The 23937-nt window shown below is 45.1% G+C and overlaps 1 protein-coding gene across 2 annotated transcripts in view; it reads right to left on the bottom strand.

Annotated features, from left to right (window-relative positions):
• Poc1b (POC1 centriolar protein B) overlaps positions 1-23937 on the bottom strand; it is an 86677-nt gene that overhangs the window by 29415 nt on the left and 33325 nt on the right. For both annotated transcript variants that reach the window (XM_038314451.1, XM_038314450.1), the window contains exons 5-9: positions 16626-16733; positions 16381-16496; positions 9116-9249; positions 6687-6755; positions 5644-5796 (exon numbers count right to left, since the gene is read on the bottom strand). In XM_038314451.1, the coding sequence (XP_038170379.1) occupies positions 5644-5796; positions 6687-6755; positions 9116-9249; positions 16381-16496; positions 16626-16733 (580 nt within the window). The remainder of the gene's footprint in view (positions 1-5643; positions 5797-6686; positions 6756-9115; positions 9250-16380; positions 16497-16625; positions 16734-23937) is intronic.

The following is a 23937-nucleotide window of genomic DNA, read 5'->3' as shown; positions in this document are numbered from 1 at the left end:
TGCCCCTGAGGGACGTTGTTTCTAAATTCAAAGGTCCCAAAGCATACCAAATTAAATCCAGTCATCCTATACGGACGGCAGGACCTTATAGCAAACCAATGGGACCACCACTCGGTGGATAGGGGCCCAGAAGAAAACGCTGGCTCATTGCTCAGTGACAGAGGACACTTACGAAGGACATACAGCTTAACACAACTTCTCCACACAAAAATAAAAATAAGACAAACTTTAGAAAACAAGTCAGAGGGGTTGGAGAGATGGCTCAGCGGTTAAGAGTACTGACTGATCTTCCAGCAGACCCGGGGTTCAATTCCCAGCCCCCACATGACAGCTCACAACTGTCTGTTAACTCTTAAGATCTGACACCCTCCCATACACATGCAGGCAAAACACCAATGCATATAAAATAAAAAAAGATAGGGTGAGATAAAGTGCCTCCCAGGACGGTGGCAGGGTAGAGGCATGGTACCAATGAGCCAAAGGACGGTGGCAGGAAAGAAAGAGACTGAAGTTTGACAGAGACCAGATTATGAAGAGTGAAGGAGTCTGGGAGAACCAGGAGGCTGGAGTGTGAAGTGCTTTAGCGAGACCCACCTGGGAGAGATCGGACCCTGACTGCAGGCTGAGCCCCAGCTGGAACAGCTTGTTGAGCACTCTGGCTTGATGGGCACAGCTGGAGCTATGGTTATTACATTTCATTTCTATCTGTGTGTGCGTGCGCATGCACACGTACACACGGGAGTGCACCGTGGCACATGTGTAAGAGGCTGAAGGAGAACTTGTGAGACTGGGTTCTTCGCTTCCATCAGGTGGATCCCAGTGACTGGAGTCAGGTTGGCAGGCTGCGCTGCAAGCCCTGCTGAGCCAGCCCGCTGTCCTGGTTTTTTGTGGGGACTGATCTCACAATGGCTGTGCATAAGCTGGCCTCAATCCCCCGTGTCTCCCAAGTGCTGGGATTACAGGCGTGTGTGCAACCAGGCTTGGTCTCGAGCTGTAGTTTCGGGAATGTTAACTGCAGCTTGTAATTATCCAGCCCACTGTGGTAGAGAGGAGGTGTGCAGCTGGAAGACACTGTCCAACCAACACCCCTGCCTCCTTCCGGCAGGTCCGCAGCACAAAACCAGCACCTCCTCACCCAGCTCGGTGAAGACACCTCCTGTGAAGACACCTGACTTCACTCTTTTCACTGTTTAGGCAAGCTAGCTGGAGACGGTTTACTCTTCTCTCTACTGCCATCTAGTGTAGACATAAAAAACGCTCAATGAGTTGGTTTCCTCCTCCGAACTAGAAATTGCTCAGAAAGCTAAGTTACAAAAAAAGAGGAGGCACCTCCAGTAAAAACCTCTTCGGCTGTCTGTCAGCTCGGAATGTATGTAATTATTAGTGTTTTACTGCATGGCAGAAGAAAATGCTGTCACATAAAGTCAAGTTACCTTGAAATGGGTGGGACTGAGAGGCTGGGTTCGCATCAGCTGAGCAGGGGGTACAACCGAAATCACTGAATGAGGAGGAGGTTGTGTGGAGTCTTGAAGGCCCCTCCACACCCTGCTCCGAGGGTCTCCATCACCAAGGAGTCCAACAACATCAGCGCCTGTACCGACACAGTCTGTAAACGTTTCCTTAGACTACGTGCTCCTGAAGGGCAAGGGACGGGTGGGTCCTAAAGCCAGGACCTCCAGCACGGAGGGAGACCCGGCAGTTTGAAGTTTTATTAAACCAAAGCGCTGCAATAGACGGGTAAAGATGCGCAATGAGCCGTGGTGCCAGCTGCTGCCAGCACTGCCAGCTCCAGCTCCACTCACTTCAGCTCTTTTGTGGATAAAAGTATTGCTGACTTTCAGTATCTGTATTTGTAGCAATACGAAACCATTATGCAGAGGCATGGGAAAGCATTGTATAGGCGCTAGGCATTCTTATTGCTATTCCTGCTATCATGCAAGAGCCTCAGGATATTTACTGGGGTCAAAACAGTATAAGCATGTACTTTGGTTAGAATTAAAACACAGGATTGGTAGGTAGGTAACCATATTTTCGTCCTCGGTGGTAATGTTCCTAACCTTATTAAGGTTAAAACCTGATCTAAGATAAGATATTGATCACAACAGAATTTTCAACAAGGAATCATGGTCAAGCTATCAAAAAATATTTAAGTAAAAGGATACATCCTGTCCTGCTAAATAACATGCTGAATTTCATATGCAATTTATAGAGAATGGTGACATTCAAGTGGCCATTTTGACATTGAAAGCAACTAAGACAATATTTTATTAATAATTTTGACTTAATTACTATGTCTTTTAATAGTCTGCCAAGTCCAGGATAACTATCTGACCCGCTAGTTTCACAAGGATCTATCCCTTAGAAAGCTTTCTGGTTTTTCCATTAAATATGTAAAAGACGACAAGACTCCAGAGGACACTGTTATGCAGATGTAACCCTTTGAAAGCAGAGTTTCTTTTTTCTTCCTGGAGCAGTATAAAGCAGTTCTCTCTGGTGGCAGCTGGCGAGGCTGACACGAACTACTCCTACTAAGGCACCCGGGCTAGGTGAAGACCCCTGGGTAAAGACTGCGCTTTCCCGATATCACAGAAAAACACAGGTCTCCTGCTTCATTTTAATTAGGACGCAGTGGCGGCAGTCAGTAGACCAGAGGAGGGGGGGGGGGGACACAGGAGGGGCACCCACACAGCAAGGCTTCTTTCATGTTTCACGTGCCTTCCTCTGGTGTTTTCTCAGAGCCATGTGACTGTTACCTCTCTACCCGGGTAAGGATTAGTAATTCACACACCGGAGACTCGGCAGGGCTGCCGACCTTTATACAAATAAAGTGGTTAAGGCTGGCAAGCTAGTGGGCTTCGCCAAGGCCCAACAACTTCATGCCGAAGGTTAAGGCACGTTCTCTGCATTATGTGTTCCTGCAATTGGCCTCTAGTTCCATGATGAAAAGGTGGCTTTGAATAGGAACATAGGCGCACACGTAGAAAGTAGCTGAGAGCATCTCTGCCCAGTCTGGGTCATCCTGACCGAAGCACACAAAAGGAGCCTGTGTGGTTTCAGGGCTCTCGACTAAAGAGTCAGAATGAGCTGCTCAGTCAACCTGTTGACATTTTAAAGCCTAGCTCTTTTAAATGGCCCGGGATGACACTAAACCAAGGAGCAAATGGCTTGTTTTATGTCTGGGCCTGGAGAGCACGATGTGGGGGGGGGGGGAAGGGGGGTCGGATACCACTCAAGTGCTACCACACATCACTTGGGTGAGAGCCACATAAATGACATGGCCAGGGTTTATCCTGACCAAGCCCTGCCCAGTCATAGAAATGCTGAAGTAAGAGCCACTAAGGACCACCGAACTAGCTTTGACAACACAAGAAAAGGACTCTCAAGGAAAATGTATCGCCAAATGTATTTTGTGATCACAGGAGGCCAGCAAGCACACTTAACAACTCTAACAACCGAGGAAAAAGATTACATTTTTTTGGCTGGAGAGATGGCGATGGCCTGGTAGGTAGAAGCACTGACGGCTCTTCCAGACGCCTGGGTTTGATTCTCAGCACCTACATGGCAGTTCTCAACCATCTATGACTCCCAGGTCAGGGGATCTGACAGCTTCTTCTGGCTTCATGTTGCACACATACATGCAGGCAATACAAGCACACCGTGCACATTGTATACACATACATGCAGGCAAAACACCCACACACATGAAATAAGAATAAATAATTCTTTTTAAAATGTATATTTTTTGTTTAAAGAATAAAAAGAAAAATGAGGGCTAGGAATGGAGCTCTGGGGTGGAGCACTTGTAGCATGTAAGAGGCCTTGAACTGGATTCTCAGCATCAACACACACTGACACACACACACACAGAAGTGTGTACATGCATGTGCATAATGACAAAGTACGCATGAACATGTAATAAAGTACAATGACTACACTCAGAATATTGTTCAAGAGGATAAAAATTACAGTAAAGAATTGGAAAATCAACACTGCCAATAAAACAACAACAACAAGATCTAACGGGAGATCACCAAGTCCAGTTGGAATGGGACTGATGGAACAGAGAACCAAACCGGACTCTCTGAATGTGGCTGACGGTGGAGGAGGACTGAGAAACCAAGGACAACGGCAATGAACATGAACTCTACAGCTTGGACGGGCTCACTGTGAGCCTTGTCAGTTTGGTTGCTCACCTTCCTGGACTTAGGGGGAGCTGGGAGGGCCTTGGACTTAACATAGTGAAGGGAACCCTGATGGCTCTTTGTCTTTGGAGAGGGGTGGAGTGGGGGTATGGGTGGAAGGGAGGGGAGGGAAGGGGGAGGAGGAGGGGAGGAGATGGAAATCTTTAATAAAAAAAAAAAAACAAAACAACAACAACAAACCCAGAAAGCCCAAAATACAGACAAAATCTAAGAAAGCCTCTCCTGCGTGGGATGGTGAACACGTGGAAGACCTAGCAAGTGGGGATCAGGAGTTCCAGGTTAGTCGGAGGTAGCCCTGAGACCCCTACCCCAAGACAAGCACATAGAGTAAGAAAACCCAGAGCGTAGGGATGGAGGCTTCAAGTGAGAGGCCTGGAAAGGCCTGAGAATGGCCAGGAGTAATGAAACCAGATCTAAAGAAGTGACTGAGGTCAGGACAGAGGGGATGGCTGAGGGGTGACTTGGGCTACTGTGTCCTGCCTTCAGATAAAGTCTCAGGGCTCAGCAGGGTGTGTGGGCGGCAGAAGCCTGCAGTCACCACCTGGGAAGAAGCAGTGACAGGCAGATTAGGAGCTCAAAGTCATCCTCCACTACAGAGTGATTCAAGGTCAGTCTCAGTTACAGGAGATCTTGTCTCAAAACCAAAACACAAGAAAGCAAAATAAATACTCTAAAATCATCTGTAATGACAAAAAAGCAAACTCAAAGGAGCAGGGAGACAGTGATTTCTGATATCAGCTCTTGGAAGAGAAACGGTGAGAGATGGTCTTACAGCCTAACATGAGCTAAGGATTCAGCACAAATGGGTTTTCCTTGGAGGGGAGAAAACTCACATTGATGGGCTGAAATAAGGGAATGCACCCACAAACGCCTTACATTCAGCTAATAAAAAGACTCGAACAGCGTCATGCCTGCAGTCCAGGTACTTGGGAAGTGTGCGAGCAAGCAAGCAAATTGGTCTTAATAGTTAGTATGACCTCACTTATTATATTTAATGCTAAATATTTTCTTTAAATGTTTCTGGGCGGGTCTGTTAGTTTCTCTGGCTATAAAGCGGTTTCTGGAAGTTTCGTTATAAAAACGCTTGCCTTTCAGTCCTACCCTCGCGATGGCCCTCAAACCAGCTCTCCCAAAGCGACCAGTGAGGCAGCCGAGGTCAGACTCCGCAGCCTTAGATTTAAGTTCTCATTTCTATTACTGCCAACACAACTTTTAGCTTTATTTCCGAGCCGTCAAGAAGAATCTAAGCTAGTCACATTAGGACACACTACTGTACACCTATGGTTTGATTTTAGGAGTGAAACCAACAGACTTTCCCCAAGCTCTGTTGTTTCGGGGCAGGGCCAGGCTTTATATAAACCAGTCTAATTTTCAGCACCGGGTTCAATAGCAGCCCTACAACGATCATAAAATGTAGGAAAAATATGCACAATGTACTCACTTCAATGATCTCCCTCTTCTCTTCATGGGGATGCGGTGATCGCGGATAGATGTCAAGAAGGTGTGGGGAGGACTCGAAATGCAATCTTTTGAGGTTTCTTTTATTAGGATCTTTACAGTGCAACTGACTGAAGTTGGCCCTCCACAGCAAGACCTACAGAGTCAAAGGCATTGGTAGTTAGTGGCCAGCATATGAAAGCACAGAGCTGGTCTTAAACAGTCAGACATCTAAAACTGTCCTGAGCAGCCAGAGTGTCTGTGTGCAGAGACACACGTCCGTCATTGCTGTTCAGTATTTTAGCCACGGCAGGGAAGAGATTTAGCATTCTGAGTTGCCTTCACGTCCGACTTAAAATTTCTACCTTGAGCTGGGTGTGCAGGACATGTACTTGCAAGGCAGAGAGAGGCGGGAGGCCTTTGTAACTTTGAAGTCAGCCTGGCCTATATAGTGAGTTCTATAGATAGTTCACTAGTCTGTGACACACGGTGAGACCCTGTCTCAAAAATATCCCCCCAAACCCAAATCTAAACTAAACCAAACAAAATTCTTTAATATTTTATAAACTTAAAATATTTTTCTCTGCACCTCACCAAAGCCCCACACCACGCTTTTGACTTGACCATCATTTTGTTCAATAACCTGGCTATGAATAACTTTGGTCCTCTCATGTAAATGTAGATTTGCCTCATCAATGACTTCAATTTATAATCCCCAGGGAGCTCAACATTTGAAGAAACAAGGAGTACAGACAAAAATCTTAGACAATAAGTTGGGTAAAAAGGGCGTTGAAACTGGGCACTCGGAGTCAACTAAATGTATTATTAACGTAAAATAGAGCAAGAGAAAATACCTGCAGAATTCTTAAAGCTATTCAGCTGGAACTATTTCCACTGTGCGACAGCAAACTGGACACTAAGTTAGCATCAACCCCCACTGGCAGTCGTCTCCACATACGCAGGCTACAAAGTGATGGGTGTCCCGTGGACATCAGCGATTTCTGTACGCAAATCAGGTCCTTTGATCCAAATCAAAGGTGTACAAACCTGGGCATCCGCACCTCCTGACGTAAAGAGCTCTCCATCCTTTGAAAATGTGACAGTAAAGACAGGACCCTAAGAGACAAAGGGAAGTGAAGAGAAGAGAACTGAGAGCTGCTTTCTCATGGCCAACAGGACTGAGTGCCACAGCCTAAGCCAGCGTCCGGTGGACACATCCAGGAGCTAGCAACGAATGGTGGCCAAGTAAGTGATAACAGCAAAAGGAACGGCCATTTTCTCCTCTAAAGATTTTTTATATAAAGCTTTTTTAAAAAAATAAAAGTTTGCACACGTATAAGCTGGTAAGAATTTCTGTTAAAGCTTTTTCTAGCTTTACTCATTAGAAATGAACAATAAATATGAAGTAATGGCACTGAGAGCCGCATGACCCTTAACAGGCTCCACTGGGTGCTCTCCTGAAGCAGGCTGCGGGACTGTGAGGAGTCAGAGCCAGTAGTCCAGCCCTGAGGATGCACAGCACAGCACAGTTGGAGGCCAGTGGGGAAGCTCCTGAAATTATCTACTGAGAGCACTGAAAATTGAATAATTCCTGTACTTTACGTGAGATCAGTCCATCACGACTGAAGGAATTAGTTCTCATCTTGCAATATTAACATTTGTTTATTTTTAACATAAACCAATATACAAAGTTTTAGAGAAAACACTTTGCCTTATTCACATATACCCTTTGTTATTCACTGAATGTGAAATGTATCCCATAGGTTTCTATGCTCGAACACTTGATGCCCAGCTGGTGGTGCTGTCCGGGAGGTATGGAGTCTTCAGGAGGTGAAATTACGTCATTAAAGTGTGTGTGCCTCGCAGTTTTATAACCTGGTCCCTCGTCATGTTCGCGCTCTCTTCTCTGTGTCTCTGTCTCTCTCTATCCCTCTCTCTACTTCCAGAGGAGCAATGCAATGTCTGACCGCATGCCCCTGTGTGTTGGGGAATATTATTTTAAGGTGTGTTTCTTTTGTTTATGTTGCATTTGTTTAACTCTGTGAAGCTGTGTTACTGTGCCTGTCCAAAACACCTGGTGGTCCTACTAAAGAGCTGAACGGCCAACAGCAAGGAAGGAGAGAGAAATAGGTGGGGCTGCCAGGCAGAACAGATAAACAGGAGGAAAAATCTGGAAGAAAAAGGATCTGGGAATGAGAAAGGAAGGAGGACTTCAGGGGCTAGCCACCTACCCAGCTACACAGCCAGACACAGAGTAAGAAGGAAAGAAAAGGTATACAGGAATGGAGAAAGATAAAAGCCCCAATGCCAAAGATAGATGGGATAATTTAAGAAAAGCTAGCAAGAAACAAGGCAAGCTAAGGCTGGGCATTCATTTATTTGAGAGCTGGGTGGTGGGCCCCTCAAAAAGTCAAAGTAGCCAAAAGAGCAAGGAGTAAAACAACCAACAACACCTGCTGCCATGACTACCGTGCCATCGTAGACTACCCTTTCTGGAACTGTCACGGAGTTGACACGGACTCTGAAGAGAGTCTTTCTCACTCCAGCCGCTTGCCAGGGCTTCCTACCACAGCCACAGGAAAAGGACAAGGAAGCTGTTACCAGCTGTAGCTCATCACCACCTCTACGCTAGATGAAAATGCTGTGTGCCAGGAGTGTTTCTCCTCAGCGCTGTTTTTCCCTACGTATGTAGTCTTACTTTATAGCTATCTCAACTCTTAGCCGCTGTTATTGATTGCATTTACTTTCTCTGAACAATGCATGTGTGCACGTGACTGAGCTGGTTGTGCTTTGCCCTAACCCTATTGTAGAACAGAGCAGAGCAGGAAGTTGGGCAGGACAGATCAGGCAGGAAGAACCTTTCTTTTCTAGACCGTAAAGCCCTTTCTATTTTGAGATATGGGGAGCTTATATTCAAAATACCCAGTGCGTGAGGCTAAAAGGAAACAATTCGTTCTGAAGTTTACAAGTTTGAATATTTACCCAAAAGAGAACAGTTTCATAGACTTAAAAAGTATCAATGTTTTTCTAAACCAACTGAGAAATTGGTTTAGACAAAAGAATAAGGAATACCAGAGCCAAAATATTAGCTTTCTCTCCAGTAAGTTTGTTACAAGGAGACTATTGCTTATCTGGAAGGCAACATTCCTGGGTGTTCTAGAAATAATAATCACAATGATCTAGGTGTGATGGCCTAGTTACAGGCGACACTGGCTGAAGACAAGTCTCTGCACAAGAATTATTGGAGGAAAACAGCAGGGGCAGGGGCCCAGCCTAGAGCAGGGGAGCAAAGGGTGTTAGGCTCCGATTGCTGAGCTGCTCTTAACTCACCAATCAGGATAGGAGGGATGGGGGCAGGAGTGAAAGGCTGAGTAGTCAGAGCAGAGAACCAGCATCGTATAAGAAAGGCATATGTAACAAACGGGACCAAACTTTAAAGAGCATCTATCACAAAGCAGAAATCTCAGTGTTGATACCGTATGCCCTTGAAGTGTGTATATGAGCCTTCCCTCTAGGAGATCCAGGATCTTGAGTGTTCCATCAGAAGAGGCCGTGACCAGGATGTTACCCGAAGGATGGAATGATAGACAGTTCACGCCGCAGCTGTGGACTAAAGGGCAGGAAATAAACACACACAATTCAGGCTTTCTTTATGACGTCTTGACCATCCTAACGGTAGTGTGCTATAATTGGCCTTCTTCCCTGTCAATCATTTGCAGAGAGGGCCTCTGAAGTCTGTGCTTTCTGAGCAGCGTTACCGTGAAAACGAGAATCGGCCCGAAGCAGCGACTCAGTCACAGCAGAATCCTAGCTCCCCGAAGCGAGTTAAGTGTTCTGATGTCACGTGACACGAAGCTTCCAGTTAATGAGGCAGAATCACTTCAGAAAGGAGAGAGTGTCACATAAAGAGAATCTTATTGGGTACACAGCTATAAAGTCTTTGGCTGTATCACCCCAATAGTTAATAGGTGACTATCATCAGCTCATATAAGCTCTCTAATTCAGCCTCAAATTAAACTTAAAGAGCAATGGGGGTGGGGGGCTTGGCATTAGGAGTGGTGAGTGCGGAGGCGTGTGTGTGTGTGTGTGTGTGTGTGTGTGTGTGTGTGTGTGTGTAGGACAGCCCTGAGTTTAAGCACGAGAACTCACTTCTGGACACCATCCTTCCACTAGGAGGCAGTAGAGGACAATGGTCCAAAAGGGATGTTTTCTTACACGATGTTGTTCCACAGACTTACGTTTATTTCTGTCAGTTTTCTTACCCTTACAACGAAAGAAGTGCTGACGCCCATTAGGAATAGCGACTGACTCACACACAGAGCAGACAGACAGAGTTTGAAAACTACTACGGTAACTTGGTTTTTACACTCCCCACGTCAGTTTTAAAGCATCTTTAAAACGATGCATGGGCATGGGGCGCCACACCAGACCCCTTTTTCTGTCCCGTTCCCAATGTGGCCACGCCAGATACACCTCACTGGGCTTTGCAGCGTTCTTCCTCTCTTTAATCGGCACACTGGGGATGTGTGGCCAAGCCGAGCTTTTAGGAGTTGCCGGGGCCAACGCTTCTGCCCTAAAATCTCTGGTTACAACTCTGTCAAGCTGAACCAGGATCGAAGACATCTTTTTGGCATCAGCCAACTCAAGCAAGCCCAGCCTGGGCGGAGAGGAGAAGATGGTGGGCCCACACAGCTGCTGGAATCATTTTTATTCCAGGAACTTTCCTTATCTCTCCGCTCTGGCAGCTTTCAGCTGCTTTCTGCTTGGATTTGGCAAGGTGGAGAAGGGAATGTTGGCCTTTTCAGGCCCTGCATGCTGACCTGTAAGCTCTCGCAATCAGTGTACCTTAGTCCCGCCCTTTCTTTTCCCTGTCAGTTCAGAAGCTCTTTGGAGCTGTCTGAGTTCCTTCTGAACTAGTTTAAATTGTCTTCTGAGCCACCAGGGAGTCTTTAAAGCATTTGGGGGATTTTCTGGGATGGTAAGGATGGCCGCATTCTGTAATTCTGTGTTAGTAACTAGTCGGGAGTGGACATAAGGCATACTGAGAAATAGCAGTGTTTGGAATATCTTATTGTAGCTTGTACAACCATGGAATTTGCAGTTTGTGCTATCTTGGAAACCTTACAGACTGTTCTCACTTGTCCTTTGTAGCTGTTGGTGGCTTACCTAAGACTGCACTGTGAATCATGCACACCATTATTGTACGTCATAATTTACTCTATTAGAGTCTATGGTGATTGGCTTAATGGAGGCTGAAAGCTGAATGGCTTTAGCAACAGTGCAGTTAGAAACTGACTGACTAGAAGAGACGCCGGCTCCCTCTGGCCTGCTCTGGGCGACTGGAGTCTTGACCAGGTGTCAGGCCACATGCTGTGCTGAGGTCTCATAGGGAACCACAAAGCGCTGTGCTTTGGAAGGAAACCAACCATATCTCTCCCTGGGCTTTTTACTATTCATGCTTAAAAAAAACCTATTAAAACGAATAAGGTATTTTATTTTATTCAGAAATTTTTGGACTGGAGATGTAGTAGTGTTGCAAGGCCCTCAGTTTAATTCTCAGCACAAAAAACAAAACACACAAAAAACCACCCAATCGCCTATAGCCCTTGCAAGTAAAGACGAATGGACTAACGGGTAAACTGTGTGACTCAGTGGGCCATACTGCAGCTTCCGCGACAAGATTCTTCTCTTTATTTGTTTTTGGTTTTGTTTGTTTTTGCTTTGTTTTAGTTTATCTTTTAAATTTGGTTTTTATTTGGGGAGAGAAAGTTGCAAGGGCAGAGGGTGGATGCAAGGGGAGACAGAAATAAGTAGGATCAGAATGCATGATGTGAAATCCAGAATTAATAAAAGGTTTAAAAAAAAAAACCAAAAAAACCCCAATTTCCTAACTTCAAAAGGCTTTTGGAAAAGTGTTTCAAAATATAAATTTGTCTAAAGGATTTTCTTTCTTTCTATTTATTTATTTTTGGTTTTTTGAGACAGGGGTTCTCTGTGTAGAAGGCCTCAGCTGTCCTGGAACTCACTCTGTAGTCCAGGCTGGTCTCGAACTCACAGAGATCTGCCTGCCTCTGCCTCCCAGGAGCTGGGATTAAAGGTGTGCACCACCACTGCCCGGCTATAAATAATTTTTCTAAGGTTAAAAGTTAATGCACTGTTGAAGACTAGAACCTAATTCTTTGTATTTAAGGCAGCGAGACTTTCAAAGAAAGCTCTTGTTCTGCTATTAGTAACACTTACAAAAAGAACTGGCAAAGGACAAACGTGTGTCTCTGCTGACACAGAAGCACTGTTTTCCGTTGACGGGAAGGATTTTTGACTGAGTCTTAACAAGGTCTGCCCAAGTATCTGTTGAGGGTAAGGCCCTCAAAACAATCAATTCCATTACAGTTGGTACCTTACATGTCTATGTCTGGAAATAGGGTGTATGTCAGAATTTCATCTATATATTATGTGAAAAACACAGACTTAAAAAACATACTAGCACATTCAAAGTGGTCAGTAAGTGCTTCTTTTAATCTGTTTGGCTTGAGCGAGTAGCATTTTAGTTTTTGATTATGAGTTGCACATGGACATCAGAAGATAGGACTGTCTACGTCGCTAGCACTGGGCCCTAAATTTGTAAGCAATCTAACATTTTACTTTTTCCCAATAGAACTATTATTATCTTACTAAGTCAAGAATTCCAAATTTTTGCTTCAAAAGTAGAAGATAAACTTACATTCATGAAATGTGTAGTTCTGGTGCTAGTGGTTATGGGCTCCTTGGTAATTTGAATGTGTTTATGTTTCTCAAATACATACGCTTTCTAGAGTGAAAATATTAACACTTTACTGAGCTGGTGTCGTCCAAACCAGAACTGTATGTGTGTGTTCTCTGGGTGAGTGTGCCAGGCCAGAAGTTGATGTCAGATGGCCAGTTTTCCTTTATCATTCTCTACATTATAGGGGGCATTTGAGGGATGGTTTTACTCTGAATCTGTGGCTCATCATTTTGGCTAGACTGGATAGTCAGCAAGACCTGGGATTTCCATCTCTGCCCACACCGAACTGGGGTTATGAACCTGTGTCGCTGCACAGGGCTTCTATGGATCCTGGGGGTCTTAACTCTGGTCCTCACGCTTGAACAGCAAACACCGTACCCACTAGGCCATCTCCCCTATGCCCTCTAGAACTGTTAGTGGTACTGATCTTGCCCAGGCCTGTAGTCGCGAGTTCCCACTTGTATCTTGACTATTATTTCTAAGCAAAGTTAACTAGAACACCTCATATTATGTCCTTCAAGCATGCTTCCCTAGTCTTTAAAAGCATGGACAATGGGAACCTAAGGGGAACTATCTTTGTACACTGTAAATATGCATTACATTTACTGGTTAATAGAGAGTTGACTGGCCTAGAGGTGGATAGGAAGAGACTTGGTGGGAGAACTAGACTAGGAGGATGCTGGAAAGAGGAAAGATGGAGTCTTGGCAGATGCCATGGGACGCCAAGCAAGCAGGATGAGAAGTACGTAGAAGAGGTAAATGAGCTTCGGGGCAGCACATAGAAATGGATTAAGTTATAAGAGCTAGCTAAAAATAAGCCTGAGCTATTGGCTGGGCATTTATAATTAACATTAAGTCTCTTGTGGTTATTTGGGAGCCACTGCTGGAACAGAGATGTCTCACCTACAGGGGACATCTCAAAACAAGCCCATCTACTTTATTTAGAAAACCTCTGTTTATTCTTATAGACTTGTATGTATATGTTTTTCAGGGTCATTTGTTATCAGATAGTCAATTGGTGTGCTCTTCCCTGAGGGAGACTACTCTTTTACTCATATTCCTTAGTTGCTGGTAGTTCTTTGTCTAGGGTGGAGGCCTCTCGAGCTTTCTGTCTGCCATGCCAGCCATCTCTGTTGGGGTCACCCTAAGTCAGCTCATGTTTAGGCTGCCATGGGTGTAGCTTCTGACATATTTTGGAGACACAATCTCACAGCCTCTTCCTGTGGCTCTTATAAAAATCTTTCACCCCCTCTTCTGCAACGATCCCTGAGCCTCAGGTGGAGCAGCTGTATTGTGTACATACAAGTAACATTAAACAGACTGAGCAGGTTGTAGTAATGATTTTAGGAACACACACACACACACACACACACACGTTTGCCAACAATTAAAGAAAAAGAGGCAATGATTAGAAAGAAAGTGGGAGGGAGGTAGGGTAGAGATTTCATAGGAAAGTTTGGGTTTGGAGGCAGGAAAGGGAATCGGGGAATAATACAATTTTATTATAATCTCAAAAATAAAAAAAATGTATATAAAGACAAATGTATATCTAAACAACTTTTGTATGATGTAGCCTGTTATTGATAAATTATACCGTTCACTAAATGGATGCAAACTTAAATGTATTTCTAAGATGAGAATTAGGACAGCTTGATGGCCATGATGCTGTCAATCATAATACCGAGTGCAGTAAAATCACCAAGGCTATTTTACCAATTGTGCAACTTCCTTTTCATAAAAAGATTTATTTATTTTAAAATGTTATGTGTGAAACGTTATGTTTGCATGTATGTAAGTGCACTATGTTTGTGCCTGGCGTCCACAGAAGCCAGAAGAGGATACTAGATCTCCTGCAACTGGAGTTTTTTGGGAAGCTGTGAGATGCCATGTGGGTGTTGGGAACTAAACCCAGGTCTTCTACAAGATCAGCAAGTGCTCTTAACTACTGAGCCATGACTCTAGCCTAAGTTTTTCAACATCTAGAAGATTCTAAACATGAGTGTTCTAAGACATATGTTTCCCTCAGTCTTGATCCTTGTCCAAAGCACTTAGAATCAAACTCAGGGAAAAAAAGACCCTAATGTGGACTTCTTTCTGAATCCCATATGCCTTTAAATATCTGTTCTTATTGTTAGTGACTTCTATTTTCCTTGTAGATTTTTTACTATTTTAAGCTAATATTCTGTATAAATACATCCTCTAACAGAATGACCTAAGCAGTATCAAGATGCCAGGCTGTCACCCACAGGACAGACAGAACTGAATTAAGAATGACTTCTAGCCTAAGGGCCGTCTCTGCTTCTTATTCGCTTGAATTTGGCTCCAAAAGGAAGGATGGCGTTAGGGAGTCTTCTGGACACTGGCTCCTTGTCATATTTCATTTCCTCTCCCTAGCTCACACAGGATCAGATCAGTGGGGACAACTCTCATGCCAGTGACTAGAGACAGTTAAGAATAATCACTAGATGATTACTCAGCCACGCCTTCAGAGAAAATTGTTCCTAGATAATTTTCTAGGGGGTTGTCTTCAGAGTCAAAATAAAGTCATGATTTCATAAATAAAGCATGGTGGTGAATACTTATAATCCTAGCACGTAGGAGGGCAAAGTAGAAGGCTTATGATTGGGCTAACCTAGGCTATACAGGAAGACCCTCTCTCAAAGTGAACAACTAGAATTAGTTACTATGTGAGCCCTTCCAAAAGCAACCAAAGCAAAGAGGGTATAGAGAAACTTTTTTTTTTTTTAAAAGATTTATTATTTATTTATTATCTTTACAGTGTTCTGCCTGCATGTATCCCTGTAAGCCAGAAGAGGGCACTAGATCTCGTTACAGATGGTTTTAAGCCACTAAATGGTTGCTGGGAATCAAACTCAGGACCTCTGGCAGGGCAGTCAGTGCTCTTAACCTCTGAGCCATCTCTCCAGCCCCAAGAAACAGTTCTTAAGCATGGTTACCCTGCACCAACTCCCTACCACTGGAGGCCTTTCTCAGTAGTCCATAGTCAGAGCAATTAGACAGAAGATGACTCCCTATCGATTTTATTTAATTGCATTTATTTGGCTTTGAATGCCAGCATTCTCTTTTCTATTGGGATGTCGACGTTTGGACTTGCACGACTGGCTCAGTTCACACAGATGCCCAGCCATTACAGCTTGCTCTCTTCTCAAGTACAAGTTTATGACTGAGCTAAGAAAACCTACAGAGCCAGGTTGGCCAGACACTAATTCCCTCCAGATTGAGCAATAGCAAAACACAGGAAAAACTGAAATGGGCACTCAGAAGCTGCTTTTGCTAAAATGCCAACTCCTTATTTGGGTCACAAGCAACTGAAAGCCAGATTTTCACCCTGGGAAAGACCCGGGATCTTGGCCCTCACTTTGTGTCTGCTCCTTACCTATGGCTAAAAATACATATACAAGTACATACATGTCCTAAACCTGCGGTCACCTTGGAGCCCTGGAAACAGAAAACCTCTCAGAAGAGACCAGTCTCCCAGAGGAGGATAATTATCAGGGAAGGGGAGCCTCACGATGGGGGGAGAAAGGAAATGAATGTAGGAAGTAGATGCATCCTCCTGGCAATGGGATTCAAAGGGTTTTCTCGGCCTGCCGTACAGACTCTGACAGAGACGCTCCGGCCAGCACGGCTATAATATGCACACCTCCTTACACCCAGCCTCAGTTCTTCTTCTGCTTAAGATGGAAGCTCAGGTTGTTACCCTAAGACAGACTTGGGGGTCAGCTGGTCCTCTGTCTGTCTACCTCTCTGACATGGTCACACTGAATCCATTTTCTCTCTCGGCTTGTTTTTGTACCTCTCTTTCTCATCGTGTTCCTTCTATCGGTGGCTGCTCAGCTCTCTAGCCAGCTCAAGTTCAGCCTCTGTCCCCCATGCAGAGATCTAAACCCAGCCGCAAGCCTTTCCCATAGCAGCCGTCCCATAGTGAAACTTCTTTCTGGTTGGGGAAACCGTTACCTTGGTAGTGCTGGAGTAATTTGTTCACTCGTATATCCCAGATTTTCACCGTATGATCAGAACCTGCCGAAGCTATGCATGTACCATTAGGGTTAAAGTCCACAAAATTCGCAAACCTAGGAAGCAAGAATAGGACGGCTTGACGTTTCAATTTCTTTACCTTCGTTTTAAAGTTTGGATTGTTTATCATACGGTATCCCCTTAGAGGGCAGATCCATATGAACGTGCGAAGAGAAAGAACTTACCCTACAGAATCCGAGAAGTTATTGACACATTGCTTGCTGGTGGTATCCCAGATTTTAATAGTTTTATCCTCACTACATGACACGATTAACCTTCCGTCGGGTGAGAATCTAAGAAGCAGAAGATTTTACATGTGAGCAATTCTGGATAATCACCACACATGCCCATACCACCCAGAAGTCAGGCTAAACAGACTCGAGCGCAGAGGCCACTGTCACCACACTACCTGGGCTACAGAGCAAGGTTACATTTTGTAACCAGTATCTTCGCAACAATACATCACCATGACAAATACTGGGGAGACCCTTGAAAGACCAAAGGTCACATAGACCAGCCATGTTCTTTTTTATTGTGTCCGTTTAGATTAAATAATTGATTCAGTTTTGTGGTTTTCCTGGAAGTTTTCAATTAAACCCTGCAATCCCTCCAAGTCAAATACCTTGTATTTTTAAAAACACTCTACTTCTTATTTGTTATTCATTTTCAATTGCTTATTTTCTACCATTAGAGTTTTTTTTCTACTCACCCCACCAACCTGGTAGTGAAACTTTTGCTAAAAATAAAATAAAATAAAATAGGTTGGTGGGTTGAGAAAGCGTAAGGGACACCAACCTGAATCCCAAAGCCAGTGGCTTCCTGGACTTGGACTAAAAGCAGGACAAGTCACTCAGAACAGCCACTCTGTCCTGTTCCAGCTTTCCACCCGAGTGCCCAATTGGGGGGTGGGGGGCAGGAGAGATTGATTCCAGACACCTTGTCCACGGCTCCTACACTGTTTTCCGTATTTACTTTTTATTTGTAACAATAGTTGCCTTTTCAAGTCAGAAGAGCCGAGGACCACACAGAAAGCTGCAGTGAAGCTTAGGAAACTCCAAGCGGCTTGTTGACTAGTTGTCCCGCAGCAGCAGCCAAGCTCAGAAAGGACTAAATGAGCTCACAGACCAGCGACGAGGAAGACATTGAAGTGTGGCTTCACTCCAGCCCAAAGATTTCGGTTGGATATTCAGTCAGGGTGTGTAATATAATTAAAGGTTTATTTTCTTTTCTCAGCACTCCTAGCTCTTTTTCTTACTATATAGATGCATAAGTTATAAATTATTTATTTTGTAAAATTATCAAACTTTAACAGTTTCTTAGCACACACTGCGCTCAGCCTTCTGTTGACTGGCTATGAAAACCATGAGTAAACTGAGGCACCCAGAGGCGTGCGGTGGTTTGAATGAGAATTTTCATACTTCAAATCTCATGCATTTCATCACTCGGTCCCCAGCTGTGGTGCTGTTGAGGGATGTCTAGGTGTGACCTCGTTGAAGGAAGTAAGCCCATGACGGTAGGCGTTGAGACTTTAAAGACTCCTGTCGTTTCCCATTGTATCCCTCTGCTTTGGCTTGTTGAGGATGTGAGCTCTCGGTCGGCTGCTCAGGCTGCCATGCCTATTGCCTGCTACCATGGCCTCCCAACACTCTGCATCTGTAAGTCCAAACGAACTGCTTCTTCTAGAGTGGCCTTGGCCACGGTGTTTTACCACAGCGCAGAAAAGGAACTAATAAAGAATTTCGAACCAGGAGTGGGGTGTCATTGTTCACAATTTGACCATATTGTTTTTCGGAGGAATATTAAAATATTCTGGATTCTGTACTAGAAATGTGTTTGAATCTGTAAGCAGAGCACAATGGGCCATCCTAGTAGGAACTTTGAAGGCAGTCTGCCCAGCTCTAGAGGTTTCAGAGAGGAACAATATTAACAACTGGCCCAGAGATTGTCCCTGTAATATTTGGTCAAAAATGTGCCTTCTTTCTGCTGTTGTCCTAAGAATTTGTCTGAGGTGAAATGAAAAAGTAATGGACTACTTTCTTTGGTGGAAGCAGCATAATATTGATGTTGGTATCTGTGGTGTGACTATTATTAATGACTGCTATGCAGGTCTACAGTGAAAAATACCAAGTGGGGAAGAAAGAAATACAAAATGTACAGTGTAAAGGGAAACAGAGCTCCTGAAAACTACTGCAGTTAACGCTGGTTCAGAGAGAGAGAGAGAGAGAGAGAGAAAGAGAGAGAGAGAGAGAGAGAAGGAGATTAGCACCAGTAAGTAGAGGCCTGATCTGCTTTGAAATAAAGGGAAAGTGACCTCAGGGCAAGACCCCACCCAGTATTTCCTCATTATGTCCCATTTCTCCTTTTTGGAATAATAATGCATATTCTGTGACATTATATGTTGGAAATACACAATTTGTTTTTTGATTTTACAAGAGGTTACTATCAAGAAATTGCATTTTGCATTCCGATATGGCCCCAAGCCTATAAGTGCCAGGGAGTAGAATGTGGCCGTCTGAATGTGAATTTCCCTATGGGCTCAGGTATCTGAATGGGGCCCTAGTTGGTGATGTTGTCTGGGGGATGTTTAAGAGGTGTGGTCTTGTTGGAGGCAAGCTTTCAGAGTTTAAAGACTTGTGCCATTCCCAGTTGGCTCTTTGTACTTTGTGCTTACTCAAGATGCCAGCTCTCAGCTCACTGCTCCGGAGACCTTGCTGAGTCTGCTGCAGCTGTGAGCCCATGAGTTGCCTTGGTCACTGTGTTTTATTGCAGCAACAGAAAAATAACTAATATGAGGAGTAAGGAGAGGGGTCCAGATTGGAACCAGGCTGTTGGCTTCCACAGCCAAACTTCTGAACCACTGTGTGCAGCTCTCTGACAAAAGGGAAGTTTTTTTCTAATGGCTAGCTTATGCAAAAGCAATGAAAGTTTCAGATAACGTCTATGTAATCCCCATCCTGTGTGTGTGTGTGTGTGTGTGTGTGTGTGTGTGTGTGTTAACATTAGAGAGAAAGAGGAAAGAGGGAGAAAGGGAAGAGGGGAGAGAGAGAGTGTGTGAATACAGGCTGTTATGATTTGCTGGCCTGGTCTGTCACCTGGATACCCTGTCCCTTTAAGAGACAAGCCCTGCCCTCTCCAACCCCACCCCTTCCGCGGAGGAAAGTGGATATCCCGCCTCCTCAGGCCTGCCTGCTTTCTCTCTATTCTCTCTCTCCCTTCTTCCTCCTACTCCCCTTCTTCCTTCCCCTCCATAACCCACTAAATAAACTCCATATCCAAACTCTCTCTGCATGATGTATCTGTCTGTCTCTCACCCACCAAGGTGATCTGCCAAGGCCTCAAGGGACTCACCGAGGCCTGAGGGACCCGCCGAGGCCTTGGGTCACCTCCTGCTACCCCTCATGGGGCCAGCCTTCCCCCAGTCCCCCCTTTTTACATCCTTAAAAAAGAATACCACAGGCACCATAGGTTTACTCTAGAAAGGTCTTTTACTGGGACTTGGGGCTCCCTGATTAGTAGGCTGGCTGGCTAATGAGCTCCAGGGATCCCAGCCCTATCCAGTGATCTCAAATGCACATGTGCTATTTCATGGGTGTTGGGAATCAAACTCAGGCCCTCACACTTGTCTATCAAGCATTTACCACAGTGAGCTGTCTTCCGGGCTTCCATTAAAATGGAAGGAAACCTTGTGCTCCTGTGATATAGATGATTTAAAAAAAAAAAAAAAAAAACTAAATATCTATGTTGGGAGGCTGGAAGGGAGGGAATTCAGTTTAGACTTGATCAAACACATTATATGCATATAGGAAATCTCAAACAATAAAAACGAATAAAAGAAAAACTAGACACACTGTTACTAGTGTCTGTTAGGAGTTAAGTGAAGCAAGCACGGCCTCTTTCTTTGTGGTGTTTCTCGGGGAGAACAGTCATTCCTGGAGTCACTCAAGGGGTAAGAGAGCTCCCAGCACCGGGCTGCCCTCAATAGCAGGGCCACAGTTAGATTTCTCTCTCACGACGCTTCCACTAATGATACAGTTACAGATATTGGTATCAGTATATTCTTAGCAAGACAAGCAAGCAAACAAACAACTACAACAAAATTCTGTCCTCCAGAAGCTCCAGGGAAGAAACAAGGTTCAAAGGAATTTGTCAGTAAGGAAAAGCAGGTTCCCTTCAGAATTGAAAACATCCTAGGCAGGAGATTAAGGCCTGGGAATAACTTCCTGGCACTAAAGGTTTGAAGGGGCTGTGCACCTGTGCACCCCAGGTCAGCAAAAAGAACACCAGGAGACTGGGAAGCGGGGGGGGGGGGGGGGGGAGGGGGTTGGGGGGGGGGGAAAGGGGGGAGGGTACAAGGCCTAAGAGGTCAGGCCTTTCCCTTCCCCCTTCACTTTAATTCCCACACATGCCTCTCCTTTGAGAGGGCAAAAGTGGGCATGTTGTTTTGTTCCTCCTCTTCCTCCTCCTCCTCCTCCTCCTCCTCCTCCTCCTCCTCCTCCTCCTCCTCCTCTTCTCTTTGGTTTTTAATTAGAGACATCAAAAAATAAGTTCGATTCCAAAAGACAGGTTTCTATTTGTCCGGACTTTCATGAGGAAAAGTTAGACTTGAAGTGTCAAGGCTCCAACACCACCTACCAGGACTGTGATTTTCTCTTAAATGTCAGGAGGACCTGAAGTCTACACGGACAATTAATAGATGTTTCGGTCTCAATTCAGTTCCACCCAAGCACCTTTGAAGACTCCAGGAATTAGTCAGCGGTGACTAATGGGTTCTCTGAATAGCACTTGAAAAGTCAGCTCCCAAATTACTGTTGGATCCCTTAACGATCACTGGCACACCAAAAGAATGAAGACATTTTCAGACGCTTTTTCAAGAAAAACTGGCTTACAGGTGTTTGCAAGCAGCCCAAATCAGACAGCAAGCGCTCTTTAACTTGGCATCTATATAAAGTTGTTTGTCCAAATTCACACTCCAGGAGTTGTTCCCTTGAAATTATTTGCTTGCTTTCTTCTTTAGGCAGGGATGGAGAATCAATGCTAGGCATAGCTTGATCACTAAGCTACGGTCATAGCCCTTTTTTGACCGTTTCTGATTATTCAATAGATTCTCTAGAAAAACATGTTCTCAGCATTTAGAGCTCTAAGATCAAACAGCGTGGCTGTACAGGTTCCTGTCTGGTAAGCTCTCTGTGCTTAGCAGGAGGAGGAGGAAGCCAGCTCAGAGTAATGAAGTGCCCAGAACTGGTTCCACTCCACAGGGCAAATTCCACTCACCCTCCTCCCCCTAGCCACGGAACCCTGTGGATTTCACTACCACGTGGGACGCAGCTTTCCCTAGGTGCAGGAAGAGTTTAGACTACAGTCGGATTGAAACCTCTCATACATGCGTTGCGAACGAGCAGTCTCAGACTTTTCTGCTAGGATTTGTGCTTGCATCCTGAGGACGAAGGTCAAGGCGAGGAAGGATACATTTATATCTCCCTAAGCGGTAGGAAGAGAAGCCGTGTTGACGGTATTAGCAGAATTCATTCCTGCAACTACTGAGAAAGTCAAATGAAGATGATACAAGGGGGGAGTGTGGCACCAGACAGGAATGATATTTTGCATCATTTACCACTTACATGCCTGACTTCTCTCCTGGGATCTTCACTTATACTACAGCTGCCTTCAGGGCACCCCCTCTAGAGCAGCCTGAAGGGGCCTCCAACACAATTCCAGTCTCTGCATCCTTTTCCTCCTCTTGCTCTCTGCCCTCTTCTCAGGAGACAGCACCCCTACCCGAAAACCGTGTACCAGAAACTTACGGCTGATTTCCTGTCCCCTTCCATGTCTCCAACTTTCCCCCCACCAACATGTCCCCTCCAGCGCTCTCCAGCTCTCTCATGGTCTGCAGCAACACAAGCGAACTCGAAATCTTCAGTCACTCAAATGCTCTGCAGCTTCACTCTGGCTGTGGACAAAGGTCTGAGCCCTGCCTGATGACTGGAGGACTTCGGGACTAGCCTGTCTCCTCTTCTGCATCCTTGGGCTCTCCCTGGCCCTGGGCAAATCTTGTTCTTCCTTACAAGCTGCTCTGATGCTGCTTCTAACTTTTTACCTCGTTTAGCAAAGGGGCCAGGGAAGCAGGGAGGCGATCTGCAGCCCCTCCCCCACCGTGTCCAGGTTTCATCCACAGATGTGCAGCAGAACACTTGCTGTGGCCCCCCTCACTCTCTGCCTCCACCTCCAGCAGATCGCTTAGATCTCCTACAGCCTCCCTCACCAACCCATCCCTTCGTCTCAGCCTCCGACTTCTGCGGCATTCATGGAACCCACGGGACAGCTGGCCACCACTCCAACCAGAAAGGGATAGCCAACAAAGCAGCTAGGCAAGCTTCAGAGCTTCCCTCTCCCCCCCTTTCCCCTAAGCCCAATCTCCCCGTCTCATCCCCAGGTCTGTAGCCTCAACTCCCTTTCTACCCCCATTCCCAGATCCTGGGGGCACACCCGGCTTTCCTCCCTCCAGTAGAACACCCCCCCCCCTGCCAGAACCCTCCCTCCTAGCCCACCTCCATCACTAAGTGTCAGCTCCCACCACCAGGAAATAGATTCTACTCAGAACCAGCAATGACCACACCTGGCAGGCTCTCAGATGCATTCCATTCCAGGCAGCCCACACTCACCACACTCTCTGAAGAACCAGAAAGAACAACAGAAACCAAGGAGTTGAACACACACCCAATAGAGAGAAGACCAGATACCAGCGTCTAGAATTGAAATCATCCGAAACCCAGACACTTAGATACCAATGTAAAAACACAGCAACAGCCAGGAAAATATGTTTCCACAAATCCCAGCAACTCTACTACTAAAACATGCGATATAGCTGAAGCATAAGAAAAAGACCTTAATGCTGGGTGGCAGCGGCGCACGCCTTTAATCCCAGCACTCAGGAGGCAGAGGCAGGTGGATCTCTGTGAGTTCGAGACCAGCCTGCTCTACAAGCGCTAGTTCCAGAACAGCCAACGAAGCAGCACAGAGAAACCTTATCTCAGAAAAAAAAAGGAAAGAAAGAAGAAAAGACCTTAAAATAATCTTTATGAATATGTTAGAGGTCCATAAACAGGAAATGAATAAATCCATGAAAGAATTTTATGAGAAAGCAAACAGAGTAAAATGAAGAAAACAATTCAAGACTTGCAAGTGGAAACAGAATCAATAACAAAAACTCCAACTGAGGGAAACTGGAAGTGAAAATTTTAGAAACTTGAACAGGAACCTCAGAGGCAAGCCTCACTAACAAAACATTTGGAAAATCTGGGACACATGAAAGGACCAAATCCACAAATAACAGGAAAAGAGGAAGGAGAAGAGACCCAGTCAAAGACCCAGAAAATATTTTCAACAAAATCATAGGAGAAAATTTCCTTGCAGGGCAGTGGTGGCGCATGCCTTTAATTCCAGTAGTCAGGGAGGCAGAGGCAGGCAGATCTCTGTGAGTTCAAGGCCAGCCTGGTCTAT

Source organism: Arvicola amphibius, chromosome 17 (genome assembly GCF_903992535.2).
Source record: "Arvicola amphibius chromosome 17, mArvAmp1.2, whole genome shotgun sequence".
Taxonomy (NCBI): domain Eukaryota; kingdom Metazoa; phylum Chordata; class Mammalia; order Rodentia; family Cricetidae; genus Arvicola; species Arvicola amphibius.
This window is presented reverse-complemented; position numbering and strand designations above follow the sequence as displayed.